Source organism: Triticum dicoccoides, chromosome 2B (assembly GCF_002162155.2).
Source record: "Triticum dicoccoides isolate Atlit2015 ecotype Zavitan chromosome 2B, WEW_v2.0, whole genome shotgun sequence".
NCBI lineage: Eukaryota > Viridiplantae > Streptophyta > Magnoliopsida > Poales > Poaceae > Triticum > Triticum dicoccoides.
In genome coordinates this window covers 279,438,853-279,454,591 of record NC_041383.1, presented here as the reverse complement: position 1 = coordinate 279,454,591, position 15,739 = coordinate 279,438,853, and the positions used below count along the sequence as shown (strand labels likewise).

Below are 15,739 nucleotides of genomic sequence, written 5' to 3'. Positions count from 1 at the left end.
GAGGCCGATCCCGTAATGAATGAAAGAGGGAGGCTTGACACGGCTTTGGCAGTCCACCATTAGGTGGCCGTCTTCCCGACAGATGAGACAAAACGGGGGGTTCTCACAACGAGACTGGAAGTGGCACCGGCGCCACATCCCGCAGTAGCACCGAACGGGCGACGGACAGGGGCCCCCGACCCGCCACGAGGAACGAAACGAGACGGGTCGCCGCCAACCACCGCCGGCGCCGCGGCAGCCCACCACCCAGGGGGACAAGCGAGGGAGGAGACGAAGAATGCCCCGAGGAGCCCGCCCGACTCCCCCTCACCGCCTGTTCCCAGGGGTCGGCCGTGGCCACCGGGGCATCAGCCACCTGGGGCGGAGGGACCGCCGGCCCGGATCCAGAAGCACGAGGGGACGCCACGACCGTCTCCGACGAGGTCCCCACACGCGAGGCCTGGAGCTTGGCACGGAGCGAGGCCTCGTACTCCAGATCCGCATCGGCATCACCAGATCCGTCCCGCCCCCGCTTGAGGCCGGAGACAGCCTCACTGGAGGACCCGCGGGAACGATCCATCGCCGCCACCGTCGCGAAAGGGAGAAGGAGGGGAGGGGGAGGAGTAGATCTGACGAAGCGACGGATAGGGAAACGGAGCCGACGCAGGTCAGAAGAGGAGGCAGGAAACCCTAGAAAAGGAGGGACCGAACCCTTCCGGACCCATATATAGCCAGAGCCAGCCAGGCCAGGCTCGCTAAGGTGGGCCGAAGGGAGATTGGGCTGAGACAGAGCCGGCCTCGACCCAGGGGCCACAGAAAGAAGGGGGGAATCAACCGAGGAGCCCAAAGAAGGAGCCGGCCCAGGCCCACCCGGCCCAACAACAGCCAAAGGAGCCCGCACCGAAGCCCAGGGCACCAGCGCCAACCCCGATCCCAGATCTAGGGTTGGCACCGGCGCCGCCGCCGCCGAGGAAGCGAGGACCACCGCCGACGGCGAGACAGGGCAAGCGGCCACCGAAAGGGAAGCAGCCGGCGAATCCAACACAGCCACCCCAGGGCTCACCAGAGAAGCTTCCGACGACCAGGAGACAGCGCGCCGGCGGCCGCGAGCGACACGGTACCAGCCATCCGCATCCACCCCCGCCCCGACCGGCCGACCCCTACCACCCGGAGCAAATTTGCGCCGGCGACCCGCCGCCAAGATAGCCGACGGCCCACCCAGCGGAGCCAAGCGAGAAGGAGGGGGAGGAGCCTCAGAGTCTGAGCCGGAATCATCCGAACCGAGAGCCCAAAACCTATTGGCCCGGGGCACATCCAGGGCCGCAGGGATGGGAGGGGGAGACGCGGGGAGGGAGGGGACGGACCTCGTCGCCGACGGAGAGCCCGGAGGAGAACTCGAGGAGGAGAGGAGGGAGGAGGACGCACGGGGCGGGGACGCTAAGGAGGGGGAGCCGCGGGCCGGCGTCGCCCCCGGAGAGGGGAGCGCAAGAGGAGAAGAGAGCGCCATCCGTTCACGTACCTGTTCAGCTCCATTTACTTCTTCTTTTTTTCAAATTGGGCCATGCCCCCGATTTCATTTCATATATTGAAAAGAAACCGATATTCAGTTCCATTTACACAACAGGCTGGACATGATAGGTAATCTCTAGTTTGTTGTATCATAATTTTTTCCTAGTTCTTTCGTGTCAGCCTAAATCAATGAATCAGTGATGTTAAAATTCTATTACTTTAGTAAAATTTGTTACATGTTTATATTTTACAAAATTTCACATGAACAATTGATTTAGTCTGTCCAGTGTGTTGGTTTTAAATACTATAATACTTGATTTATATTTACAAGTCCATGTCGTTTTATTATTGCTGGTGGACAAACAATAACCTCAAATGAACAAAGTCTTCGTTAATTGGTACCAACTTCCCAATGATGCATTTTGTTAAATTGTTTACATATTTTATCAAATTTGCTTTCATCATAATATGAATTCATATTTTTCATTCTGGTGAATATGTGGTGTACTTCTAACATGCATTATTATGTGTGGTATTCAGAGTTTTTTTATAGCCATTTAGTTTTAGCCCTAGGCTTTGAGAAATCCTGGCTGCGCCTCTGCTGACTGGGCGATGAGTCCATCGTGATACTGCAGTCACCAATCCTGCTACTGCATAATGTGCATGCACTCCCATGGCAGCGCCCAGCTCACGCCTGCCTTCAAGGAATTTTGCAACGGCATCACACAAGTAAGCAAAACAAAACATCATCCTGATCTCTGGCGTGTCATGGTCGCCGCCGATGATGATTTGATGCAAAGTTAAGCAGGCGAATATGGATATCATGGTGCAGGAGGAGAGCTCCTGAGACGGTGATGCTAGCGGCCGGCCAAGCTCTGTGCCCCATGCTCGTCGTCGGGCTCCGCGATTTGTTCTCATGTGCCTATCTATGTCATGTCGTTGAGGATACACCGTAGTGCCGAGGGTGCCAAGTGATCGCCGTGCAGCGACATGGCACGACGTGCACGGGGCGACGGAGGCCAATCCCGCCCGGATCGAGACCATAGGCCTACACGCTTGGAAGAAGTAGAGGATGAGCCTTGGTCGCGGTTGCGGGTTGTATTTACTGGAGGAGGACTGGTCGTGGCTGGGTGTATTTGTGTCGTTCACGGCAAGTTGTGGCACTGTATTATATTGGGACTTGCTAAGGGCGGTGGCTTTGCGTGCACGTATCAGCCTTTTGGTACAGCGCTATGGCACAATGTGAATACGGACGAAATTATGGTAGTAAGAAGCACACATGAATAGTACCACCTCGATGTAAAAAACAATATAGGTGAAAAAAACTGAAAGAGTAAATTCACGGGAAGAAGCGTATTGTGACGGTGAACCCACGGAGTTAATCCATGTTTTATTATTAGGAAAAAATATAAATATACATTTTCTGTTTTCTCTTTTCTTCCTATTCTTTCTGTTTTGCTCTGTAAATTTAAATAGACTTTGAATTTGAATTTTCTTCCAACAGTGAAACGTCCCTAAATTCCAGAGGGAATATTTGTGACTGTGTGAACTTTTTGTTTGGGCATTTTAGACAAATAATTTCTGCAACTTACATTTATCATTTGAGTTTGAATTTTGTTTCAAAACCAAATATGTTTCAAATCCATTTTAGAAAATTGGCAGACGGTCAACATGTCATTTGGACTTGTGGAATTTATTTTCCTGCCAAAGTTAATGCAAAGCCATTTTCATATAATTCCCCTTTGATTTTGAATTGATTCCAAAATAGATCCAATCCAATTCCTGGGGAATTTATTTTGGCTTGAATATTTCTTGGGACTTACTCCCTCCGTCCGAAAATACTTGTCATCAAAATGGACAAAAAAGAATGTATCTAAAACTAAAATGAGTCTAGATACATTCCCTTTTATTCATTTTGATGGCAAGTATTTCCGGACGGAGGGAGTATTAGAGTTGGCCTTATGCCCAAATAATATTTCAAATGGTTTGGTTCCTACCAGGGCTAGCTAGGCTTCAACTAATGGCATTGAGATTTTATCCTTTCTAGGCAAACAATCAAGCAATTCAAGGTCACTCACCAGCATTCCTAGGCAATCATGGGTATTTCCTAGAAAAATTTTAATTTCTTGTGAATTTTTCAACATGCAGATTTGGGAAAATATGGGATGTGACAAACAGGTTGAGTCAAGGCCTGGTACGATCCACCGAAGCAAACTGCATTTGGCGCAGTTGGGCACCGCTAAAGTGTAAAAAAAATTTGGCATAGTTGGCCTCTCATTACCGGTTGTGGATGTTGGATCGAAGGGCATGGCATGGACTTCAGGATGCTCCTTCTGCTTGTTACACTTGCCTTCAGGAGGACACCATGGACCATATATTGGCACAACGCGTTTCCGCGAGGCATGTGTGGTATGGTTGTTTGACAGCTTGCGGGTTAACATACACATACCGGAGGAAGATGACTCTTTCATGGAATTGTGGGAGAGGACTCGTGCAAACTTTCACAAGATGGACAACAGGAGTTTGGACTCGTTTGTCATTGCAACTGCTTGGCATCTCTGGAAGCAAAGGAATGCAAGAGTGCTCAATCGAGTTGAGCAAGTTAGAGCACCTACTAGTTTGGTGCAACAAATTTTGGAAGAGATCAAAATATGGAAATTTGCCGGAGTTGTAGTGGGGTTACTGGATTCATGAGAGAGTAGGCTTTTTCTTTTTTGGTTGGTGTACCCATTGCGATGTTCGCATCCTACCGCGGGTTATTGTAAACAACGCTTTCTTCCTTTTATAAAAATACGGTGCATCGTTGGCGCACTCCAAAAAAAAATGGCTAATAGCTCGTTTCGCTCACATTATTCAGCTACCGATGAATGAGCTAATAGCTCGTTGCTCTTCTCTTCCTAGTAAACCAAGCAACAAACGGCAATGCCAAAGCAAATCTCACTAGTTCTTGCAAGTGGCTAAGAGGGGAAATGGCCCGTGTGGGCATCTAGCCGTCCACGTCCCGGCATAAATCTAATCGCAACAAATCACAGAAAACTACATCACGGTAACAAATCGCCGAAAATTAACTAGAAGGGAGCAACATGCAATGTAATGTCCGGCAATAAAATGGTAGATGGATGCAGCAGTCACAGCACGATGGGGTCAGAGGCTTGGGACCCTTTCCCTCCCCGGTTCTTGAACCTCTTGGCCTGCACGCAGCTTCGATTGCTCCTCCGAAGCGGCGGTCGCTTCCGCCCCTTATGGCCTCCGTCCTCCACACTGTCCTCACTCCCTTCCGATGCCTCCTCTTCCCCCTCCTCTTCCTCCTCCCCCGTCGGCTTGTCAAAGCATTCCGGCGCAGGATGATCGCTGCCGTTCTGCACCGCTTCATCAGGCACAGGCCCATGCGGATGCGGTGCGCCGATGATCGCTTCTTCACACGGTGGAATGGCAGGAGGGTGCGGTGCAGTCAGCTCAGAGGTCCCCTCGCCCCCAGCATCCACTGCGGCATTTCCTTCAAGTGAGAATCCTCCAGTAGTTGATGGACCCGAGCAAACGACGTGGCTACCTCGACGGGAAGTGGCCGTTGCTCGAGAAATCGCGTGATGGTTGGGAGCTCCTTCTTGATGCTCTTCACCTACAATATATGAATGATAGGTCACTTAGACTGTGGACAAAGCTTGCCATCATAAGAATTACCTTTATGGACCAGAGTTTACCACTGCAAGCAATTTGAGACCAGGAAATTCTCGTGCCGTGCTCGCTGGTGTAAAAACATCCTCAATCGTTTTACAAGTGGCAGGAACTGCTGTATGATCAGGACGAGTAGCATTGATCAACTGCTCGAAATGTTTGATCTCTGATGCATACTCGAGGCTCCAATCCACTGACGCGTTCCACTGATGTCGCTGGAACCCGCCAACATCGCCGACCGGATGCTGTTCTTGACCAAACTGACGAGCAAATCGATCTGGGAGATATACTTCCCTCACGTTAAAGTTGATCAGCCATGTTCTGGAGAAGCAGACGCTATCGGGTGCCCAGCAGATGTTGGGAATAGATGCAGGATCCATGCCCTTGTAAGGTTCCCAGTTCACCTAACATAAAATACTTGCATTATCAAATTCAAACGCCAAGTAATAATTAATAACAAAGGATAAAAAGTATGGCTACGAATTACCGGAAGGTAAACTCACATCTGAAACTCGAAGCTGACCGAAAGCTTTTCTGATATCTGAAGCTTCCTTTGTTGGTTGGGAGATTGCGTGCCCGGCCCACCTGCACACTCATGGGACCACAAGTGCTGGATCATCCTCCATATCAGGGCGCATCGCTGGAATATATTCATATATCCACCCCTTTGCACAGAAACTCAAAAGATACATTAGAACACTTCCATACTAGAGCAGTGTCACAACTTAGAACAACTTGATTTTAAAAAGAATACTCGAAACAAAGGAAACCTTTTATTCTTTCCAATCGTCCAATATATTTTTTTACCAATTGCCATTCTCCTGTTGATATTCTTTCTCGTTTTAAGAAGTGTCAAGTGTCAACCATGAGCAACTTTGTAAATTCTTAGACAACATCCAATGGCGAAAACTTTATAGATGTTCTGTATATCAAATACATGCGATTAGATCACATTTTCCTTTTCCTGTTCATATTTCTCTGTGAATGTAGCATCATCGATATTCTCAAAAACCTATTATAGTATTTCTTCGTAATGCTAAGAGCTCAAAAAAAATACATTGGAATCTTTTTTCATAATGTAACAGTAGAGCGAGAACCAAACCTTATTTGCAAAGAGTCTATGAAGGACAAAAGGCATTTCATTCTTTCCTATAACATCCAATTCCTTTTTTCAATTGTGTATGAATGTAACATCTCACTTGTGCCTTTTCAGCTCTTATTCCACTGTGCATGCATATATAATTATTTTCTGTTTACAGTAACATTAGGGAACCGAGCATCGCTTGGTAGGGGTGCACGCTCAGCACACCCGCTGGCGAGGCTTACCATTCATCTATTAATCAAAATGCCATGGGTGCTAGTGCCCGTTGTTTGAAAATAAATTAGTCTAGAGTAACATTATCACTGTTCCTCACAAACCTAACGCGAAAAATTTATTCAACAAAGAAGAAGGGTTTGCAAAGTTAAATAGAACTGGAAGAAAATAACCGAAGTAAGATTTGCCCCTGATAAATGAGAGTTTACATACCATGAGCAGAGTGGCGCTGCCGAATAGTCTTTTTCTGGCAATAGAGTGAGAAGACGCTAACGTAGAGAGAGCCTTGTAAAGATGAGCAAGAGCAGCAGTGCCCCATGCGTACTCTCGTACCTTGTCAAAGTCCGACAAGAGTGGTAAGTACTTTGGAGAGACATAGCCCTTGTCTTTGTCTGAAAACAGAGTTGCTCCAATCAAGTATAAGAGATATGCTCTTGTTTTGCACGCAATTTCTTTATCAGTAGGATGCTCCGAGAGCTGACTAAACTTTGAGTGTAACCAAGAGAGCTTCACACGGCTACCCCTGCAGTCCTTTGAACCAGGAACTCGGCCAAGGTACTGGAGGAGCAGCTCTTCTGACGACATGTTGAGCACAGCCCCGGTGGTCACCGCACGGCCTATGATCGGAATTCCCAATATGTAGGCAGTGTCCCTGAGTGATGGTCCCATTTCAAAGTCATGGAACCTTGCTGTGTTCGTTTCTTTGTTCCAAAGCTCGCAAAATACCCTGAGCACAGTGTGGTTGATGGCCAGATCTCCCATGTATTTCAGATTGCCGAGCCCACTGGCGTCGACTAACTTCTGCTGGTGTTCGTTCAGATTCCATGTCTTGAGCTCCTCCGTCGTCTGGCACACTGATAGTTCACGAGCTTCCTGCATGATTAAGCACCACATGTTATACATGCAGGAACCAAAGGAAGGTTTGGCAAATTGGTGTCACTTGGTTTATGAAGATAACTACCTGATTGCGACCTTTGCCTGTTGGTACCGCCTCCGGGGATTCCATTTAGTTCTGCTGCATAGAGATAAAACACCATAGTTATTTCAAATGGAACAAAACACAGTAAGAAAAAATTCAAACCATGCACTAGGGCTGCATGTGTTATATTATGACAAGATAAAAGCTTACAGACCATAAAACAACCACAAAGTCCAAAAGACAAAACATCAACAACGAAACTACAGTAAATGTTTAGAACTGTTTAGTAAGTGTATGCAAAATAAGAATCCGAGACAGGATCTATTGTTAGAATAAAAAATTAATGGAAGGTCTGAACAGAGCATAGATGATGTGCGGTACCGGTAACAGGAAGTTGGGAAGAATGTAGATTTCAGATCTTGAATGGTTTAGCCTTTAAATTGCATTTAATTATCAAAACCAGTTGTTGGGAGTTTGAATGGTAAAAGGGCAAGCAAATACAGATTGTAATCAACAAGAATGAGAGACAAGACAACGGCATGGAAACCAGAATTCCATAAAAGCATAACCTACTGCAATGACTCAACTCCTTGAAATACGGCGTTAGCAAAATTATTCATGATTGAAGTAAATACGGCGTTAGCAAAATTATTCATGACACAAGTCGTTGAAATACGGAGTTCACAGTGATATGCCTTGCCTACATTGGCACAAGAATAAGAATCAGACTTGGTTGGCAGGCGACAGACACCCAAGGTAAAAGAAAAGGAGCATACTATTACTAACCAACCAGCCAAAGAAGGCCCTTTTTATTTTGTTTGAAAAGTGAGTTGGAAAGAAGGCCGTAGTTGAAGTAAACACAAAGATGCACTATTATGCAACTAGTGTAAGAAACTCATTACTCATTTAAATTGAGTATGCATGGGAGGAAGAGAAGCAAGCCCTAAGTTGATACTTGCGCCAGATCAAGAAGATGATCCAGCCATTTAGTACACCGCAGCAAAATAAGATGAGAAACCGGTGTCACAGAATACCAGAGAAACGCATCTGGCCATTAAGGATTTCGCCTTGTAAAGCTTTTTTTTTCTCTCTCTCGAGATAGAGAGAGAACCTTTCCCCTTGTAGAGCGAAGATGCTGGACAAGCGTGTCCTCTGGCTTCAAACCCAACCACCATGGCAGCACGCAAGCTTGAGGGGGGAAAGGGCCAAAAACCCCAAAACCCTAATCACGAGCAGTGAATAGAGGCTGGCGAAGGAGAGATCTAGGACGAGAATTAGGAATTCTAGTTGAGTCGAGTCAATCACGAGCAGAGGATGATCCTAGACGACCCCCTTTCATTCAAAAAAATAAAAGGATGATCCTAGACGGAAAAAGAAACTGAACTGAAACGCAAATAGTACAATCGAGAGAGAGAGAGAGAGAGAGAGAGAGAGAGAGAGAGAGAGAGAGAGAGAGAGAGCAAACCAGGGTGAATCGCAGGAAGACGAAGGAAGTGCAGAATGGATGGAATGGGCAAAGGGCAGCGGCCAGCGGGTTTTGGGCGACGAACGGACTGCTCCTCCTGCTCTACTCTTGGCGGTCATATAATTATGACTGGCCTGACTCTGGCTCCTTTTGGGAAAGGAAAGGCTCGCGCTGACATGCGGGTCCAGTGGACGCCCGTGGAGCCGAAACGTGGCACCCAGGACAGCATGCATTGCAAGCTCGCTCTCTCTTTTTCTGTAGAGCAGTCCAAATTTATGGCAATTCCTGAATGGTGCTACTTGACAACCAACCGCGTCCCTTGCCCACCCACGGCTGCCTCGCCAGTTTCTCGTTCAGATTGTTTCTTGTTGATGAGTAGGAGTAGGAGTAGGAGTAGGGGTAGATCTAGCGAGAGGCAACCATGCCAAAGCCATCCGGGACATGGTAATTTCCCTACATTCTCACCCTGCATGACTGCAACATTTCCTCTCAAAATTCAAGATTGGGCGTGCCCCCAACATGAAATTCTGAGAGACCACCGTGCAACATCCCATCCTGGCATTCTGTCATGGCCAGCACTTGCGCATATCTACAAAGCACAGCATCACCAAAACGCAAGTGCCGCAGATTAACTGGAGAGGAAGGATAGCAGTGCATACGCCACAAAGGTTGCGCGGCATCTACCTTGCCCCACCAGCCTACACGACTCATGTACGCATGCCAAAGGCCAGGTTTTCACTCACCAGTCACCACGACCAAAGGCATACAAACGCTACATAAAAAACAGTAAACTGTCTGCGGCAGCGCGACGACAGGTCCACTACTTTGTACAATGCCCAAGACCAAACGACGGGCAGCGTCAGTCCCTTATCAGAGGAAGATCGGGTTGGTCTCCTCGGCCCCAACCCCGTCCCTGTGCTTCAACATTTTGAGCTGCACGCACATCCTTCCACTCCTTCGGACGCCCTGGTTGCTCCTCGGGGCTCCGGATTCCTCACACCTCCGCCTCCTTGATTCCGGCAAGCTCGAGTCTCCAGACGAAGACGACTCTGCTGTCAAATGCGACATTTGCCAGGGATCCATCACCTCATTTTCCTTCAACGCTTCCCCTCTGTTTAGCAGAGGCACGGTGCCATCCAACACCCTGTCACACTTGCTAGCCTGATAAGGCACCAGCGCACCTGCATACCGGTCTACCCCGCAGTCCTGAGGGCTTGAAGGATCTTCAGAGACCAAAGGTTTCCTCGCCCTCTTTCTTGGATTCTTTGCTCTCACATTCTTGCTCTGAGCTGCTTCATCTTTCATTTCATTGCTCTGCGGTGGGGAATAAGTTTTGATCATCATGCTCACCCTCTCTAGGAAGCTTGCAACCTCCACGGGGAGTACCTGTCCCTCCAGATAACGATCAATTACCGGGAGATCATTCTTTAAATCTTCCACCTACAACCCACAACCGATGATCACATCAAGGATCACCTCATATACTAAAAATGTACAAAGAAAATAGATTCCTATTGGGACCTTACCATCATAGAGAAGTTTTGAGATGCATTCCGGCTGCATCTGGTACTGCTCTGTCCAGCTATAGACTCACTCGGGAGGGAGTTTATATTAGCTCCCGTAGAAGGGATAAAACGACAACCAACCAATTGATGGAAGTCATCAATCTCACGAGCATACTCAACCCTCCAGTCTTTCCCTTTACTCCAAGTTCTTCTTGCCCACATTGGCACCTGATAGAGGCGACCTTGCTCCCTCCCAAACTGCCTATTGAACCGGTCAGGTACATACACCTCTTTTATGTTAAAGCTGATTAGCCATGTCCGAGAGTGGCAAATGTTATCTGCTGCGATGCAATATCCTGGAACAATCGCTGGATTTATGTCCTTGTAAGGATTCCAGTTGACCTGAAGAAATGATTAAGAAATTAATTCAACAGCAGTTCATTTGTAGGAATAAATTATAAAATAGGTAATTTGCACTTGCATCGGACAACTGAAGCTGCTCGAAATCCTTTCTCCATTCCATAACTTTCTTTCTCTGCCCACGTGTTGTTCCTCCAAAGTTCCATCGGCATGCCCGGGGCAGCAACGTGTTCTGATTCTTTTGTTGGGGTTGAGTCAAAGGAATATACTCGTAAATCCAAGCCTTGTAGGAACAAGGGGAATCTCTAATTAGTGAACAAGATGGCACAAAGCTAGAGATAACAAGAGAAATCTCTAATTATTGAACAAGATGGCACAAAGCTAGAGATAACAAGGCAAATCTCTAATTATTGAACAAGATGGCAGAGATAACAAGGCAAATCTCTAGTTAGTGATCAAGATGGCACATGGCACAAAGCTACACACATCTTTCCTACTTATAAAGATTGGAGTTGATGGTGAGTTCACATGTGGGACCATATAAATAAACAAATGCACTTCTACCCATATGTGGGACTAGCAACCTTCCAAAAGATATAATAAACAAATGTTACTATTGTGAGACCTATCCCATCCCAGATAAGAATATACACTGCTACCCTAATATGAGCATAACACTCTTATAAAAACACAGATTATAAATGCGTACGATTCCAATTCAAAACCATGGTCTTTATTTTAATTTCTCTACCCAATCAATTCTTCCAGTTCTTTAGCATAGTAGAAGAGAGCGAACACATTGCAATTTCAACGTGGTCATAGACGTTGCCCTCCTACCAAATCCAAGATCTTGTACATTCAAATTACTCATGTCCATTCGCCTATGTTTTAAAATTTAAATGTTATCTCACTGTAAATCTTGCAAAGGACCTTTCCTTATATATATAACGCTTCCTTTTTAATCATAAACCATGCAATAGACATAAGACATCATCATCTTTTGATATTTCCTAAGCCAGTAGTAACGCACGGGCATTCTGCTAGTAACACTAAATACACAAGAGACAATACCATGAGCAAAGTTGCACTCCCGAGAAACTGGGTAGTAGCATTTGGTGTTACTGCAACAGACAATCCTCTGTACAAATGAGCAAGGGCTGCAGCCCCCCAAGCATACTCATGTATCTTCCTGAAATCCCCCAAAAGTGGTAGGTATCTTGGGGATACAAATCCCCTCATTGTGTCGGGAAATAAGGTGGAGCCAACCAAATATAGAAGGTACGCTCGGGTGCTGAATGCAATGTCATTGATGGTGGGGTTTTCTGGCAGTTGATGGAATTTCCTGTACAACCAGGTTAATCTGATCAATCCACATAGTTGCTCTCCGCTTCCAGGGCTCTCTCCTAAGTAATGCAAGCACATGCGATTCACAGCTTCATCACCGATGGGTTCTGCCGTCACCACATGACCAGTCACTGGGATTCCTAGAATATATGATACGTCACGGAGAGACGGTGCCATTTCAAATCCCATGAAATGTGCAGTATTTGTTTCGTTGTTCCATCTCTCACAGAAGGCTGTAAGCAAGGAACGGTCAATGGTAAATCCTGTCGTAAGAGCAAGATGTCCAAGACCACTAGCATTGACTACTTGTTGTTGTTCATCAGTTAGAATCCATTCTTTTAGCTTCCGTGTCTGCTGGCTTGGTAGCAGAACACCATACCGCTGTAGAAAATAGAGCTTGTCAGTACATATTTTTGCTCACAACGACCGAGTGAAATGGAGGAAAGAGCCACGTACTGTCCAGGTTTGCGAGCTACCAACTGCTCTTCGGCCATTTGGTTTTTGTTGCTGTGTTGTCTGATCATGAGCTGTGGGATTCATCTTATCCTGGAAAACATGGTAAAAAAATGAAGGTAAATGTTCCACGTCCACTATTGTTAAGCAAAAAGGTAGACCGAACAGGGATGTTGTTATTTGTGCAGATCCAGTTGATACAAATGATGTGTAAAAAAACTAAAAAGGAAACAACATATTGGAAGCAATACACTAGAGTGCATGTTCCAGAATAATGACAAGCGACACCATTTCTTATAACTGTTGAAAGTGATGCCCCAGCAATCACTAGATTCAATTACACACCATTTCTAACGGAATATTTTGAGCAGTAAAATAACGCACAGGGTCTGATAAGTTAAGGGATGATTGTGCAACATAAATATAGTCAAGCACACAATAATTCAGAATTTCAGATAGACAACGTCTATGGGAAATACATTTTTTAGTTAAAGTATGTTTTGAACATTTTCCTGCCCTATAATTTGCCGACTACCCACCACTCCCAGTGGTAGGATGATTCATGGATAGTGGGAAAGCACAAGTAAAGTGCATTACATACACATGCACAAAAGCTCCATCCATGGCCACTATTTGTTCTAAAATCTAAACAGTGGCCGGTGTAGAATTTGTTTTTACTGTTTTTTTGGCAGAAATATCAGTGAGGTCAGTCTGAGTAATAATAATGCTTTTCCCTTAAGTAATCAGCTGTGGAGATGAGCATGATACATCTTTAGATGCCACCAGTATGTTGCAACTTTTCAAGGTCCACAAACAGATGTCTAACAAAACAAAATAAGAGGGCAATTATTGGGACACTCGAAATAACTTCAACCTTTTGTAGTAAATGATCCAGGTACAAGAGTTGGCACCAAATCATGCCAAGTTTGGGGGGCAGCCCAGTGCATGTAGCTCCCGCTTGCGCAGGGTCAGGGGAAGGGTCCGGCCACTTTGGGTCTTTTGTACGCAGCCTTTCCCTGCATTTCTGCAAGAGGCTGTTTCCAGGACTTGAACCCGTGACCTCATGGTCACAAGGTAAATATTCATAAATACTAATTCATTTCTCCAATCAAGTTAGCTCTATAGCCTCTGATGATAAATCGTTGTGTAAAGCACAGTAACCAGGACCTGGGTTTGACCAGGCCAAGGAAAAGGGTCATGAGACGAGAATCACGGCATCTCTAAGAGTAAGGCTCCAAGGGGGTTATTGTTCTTCGGGGTGGCAGCTTGGGGTGCGGGACATGATCCTGATGAAACCGGATAAGTGACCTAATAACAATCTATTTCATGCAATATAAAGTCTAAGCACGTGACAAAAGGAGAAACGCAAAATGGAACCTTTGCTGGTGTGTGTACGTTATCACCTAGGTAGATCCAGCTTTTAATGAAGCGATATAGCATGAGTTTTCAATGTTCTCATGGCAGATCCAGCAAATGGGCACAACATGGCAAACAATAAACAGACTGATTCTGTTTTGTCAAATATAAGTTTTTCCTAGAAAAGCCTTACATTAATAAGTGCCGTGAAAACCTGCCGGATCAGCAAATCATGCAGGGTGACTGTGCTGTGTGCAATCATCGCAATAGCTCGAGATGAAACACATGTAAGACAGCAAGATTCACCCATCCAAAAGAAAATTTATCATAATTAAGATTTAAGACTGATCCAGAATTATTACACTTTAGAAGTTAGTACAATCTTGTCCTCAAAATTAAATTAAATCTGGCTGCATGATTTGTGTTATGTACTCTTCTCATATTGAACTAGGGGAGTAAATGCTCCGTTTGGCGTTGTGGTAGGTGGTGGCCTTACCCCAAATAACTAGTTTGTGCAGCACTGCACCTGCAAACTACCACTAAATAGAGTGTTGGAAATTCAAAATATGAAATATTTGACTTGATTGCCATATTTAATTTGACTAAGAACAGAACTTGGTTAGCTTGAAGTTAGGTCCATACATGCAGATCTTGCCCTAAACGTAGAACGCTATCCTCCAAGGCGCTAGCAGATATCAGCATTATTCAATCCGCGAGATGAACCTCAGCTCTCTCGCCCCTTGGGCTCCATCCCGCCATGTAATTGTTTGTCGATGAACTGGAACCTCAGAACCAAATTCAACTTATTCCATCACAGTTGATCTTTTATGTACTGTAAGATGTACAACTAATCCGTTCAAAGCTGGGTCGCAATTGAAACGAATGGGAAAATGAAACAATATCCATAATATCCATCGGTATGCGGAAAGCTGTGTGATTTATTTATTTTGCATCCATCAATGCCTTGTTAATCCAAGTAAAATGGCAACTCCGGAAAAGAAAGGCACTCAACCATCTAAAATGAGGTCTTTTGCAATGCAGCGACAGAGTGCAGAACAGTCCATGCGTCTACCATGGGAAGTCACAAGAATCAGGTATGTCAGCGGAAGAACCAACCAAACCCACACGCTACTCTTGTTCTCACCACCACACGCTGAATGATTCGAACAAACCGCAAGGCGGACCCGCGGCGAACGCAGCAATCACCACTACTTTGGCAAATGGTAAGTCAGGCGGCGCAATCAGTTCAGTTGCCACCAGGGAACACGCATGCATGGAACAACTACACAATGCATTAAACCTACGCTGCCTACTTTTTTGCATAGCATTCCAGTCACGATTCACGAAGCCCCCTTACCACGAACACCCAAGGATGAGATTACGGAGAAGTGACATCGATGGATCTAAGAACGAGGGCTCCGTCTAGCCGAGCCCGATAGTGATAGGGATGTTGAGAATGACGGGGAGTCGGAGAGTACCTGCTCGCCGGCGAGGGGCGGTAGGTGACGCGCCGCTTGCCTCCGCCTCCGGAGGCTGTTAGGGCACCTCCTTTCCCCTTCCCTGGGGTTTGGGCGGAGGCGGAGGCGGAGTCGGGAAAGTGGAGAATGAAGCAGGCGGGGCCCACGAGGAGAAAAGCTCATCGAGCGAGCAGCATCTTCGAATTGCTGTTATAAGTACTTACAGGCTTCCATGTACATCAATGTGGCTGTAGTTTAGTGGTGAGAATTCCATGTTGTGGCCGTGGAGACCTGGGCTCGAATCCCAGCAGCCACACATCTTTTTTTTTTTTTGCTATGCACAAACTCGTTTATCTCTTAAATCCTCACAATGCAATTTGCTATGCAGCAACTCAGTTGTAT

The 15,739-nt window shown here is 46.1% G+C and overlaps 1 protein-coding gene and 1 pseudogene across 3 annotated transcripts in view; both read right to left on the bottom strand.

The window, feature by feature from the left end:
• Positions 1–4,352: 4,352 nt before the first annotated feature.
• On the bottom strand, positions 4,353–8,969 carry LOC119363524 (annotated as a pseudogene).
• A 481-nt stretch (positions 8,970–9,450) lies between these two features.
• LOC119363522 (protein MAIN-LIKE 1-like) overlaps positions 9,451–15,739 on the bottom strand; it is a 9,378-nt gene continuing 3,089 nt past the window's right edge. Inside the window, exons 1-6 of one of the 3 annotated variants that reach the window (XM_037628892.1) lie at positions 15,359–15,535; positions 12,528–12,617; positions 11,799–12,452; positions 10,849–11,010; positions 10,389–10,769; positions 9,451–10,302 (exon numbers count right to left, since the gene is read on the bottom strand). In XM_037628892.1, coding sequence (XP_037484789.1) covers positions 9,733–10,302; positions 10,389–10,769; positions 10,849–11,010; positions 11,799–12,452; positions 12,528–12,617; positions 15,359–15,520 — 2,019 coding nt within the window. In that variant the 5' untranslated portion in view covers positions 15,521–15,535 and the 3' untranslated portion in view covers positions 9,451–9,732. Of the gene's footprint in view, positions 10,303–10,388; positions 10,770–10,848; positions 11,011–11,798; positions 12,453–12,527; positions 12,618–13,398; positions 13,515–15,358; positions 15,536–15,739 lie in introns of those variants that run through there. The other 2 variants (XM_037628893.1, XM_037628894.1) reach the window with 2 other exon arrangements.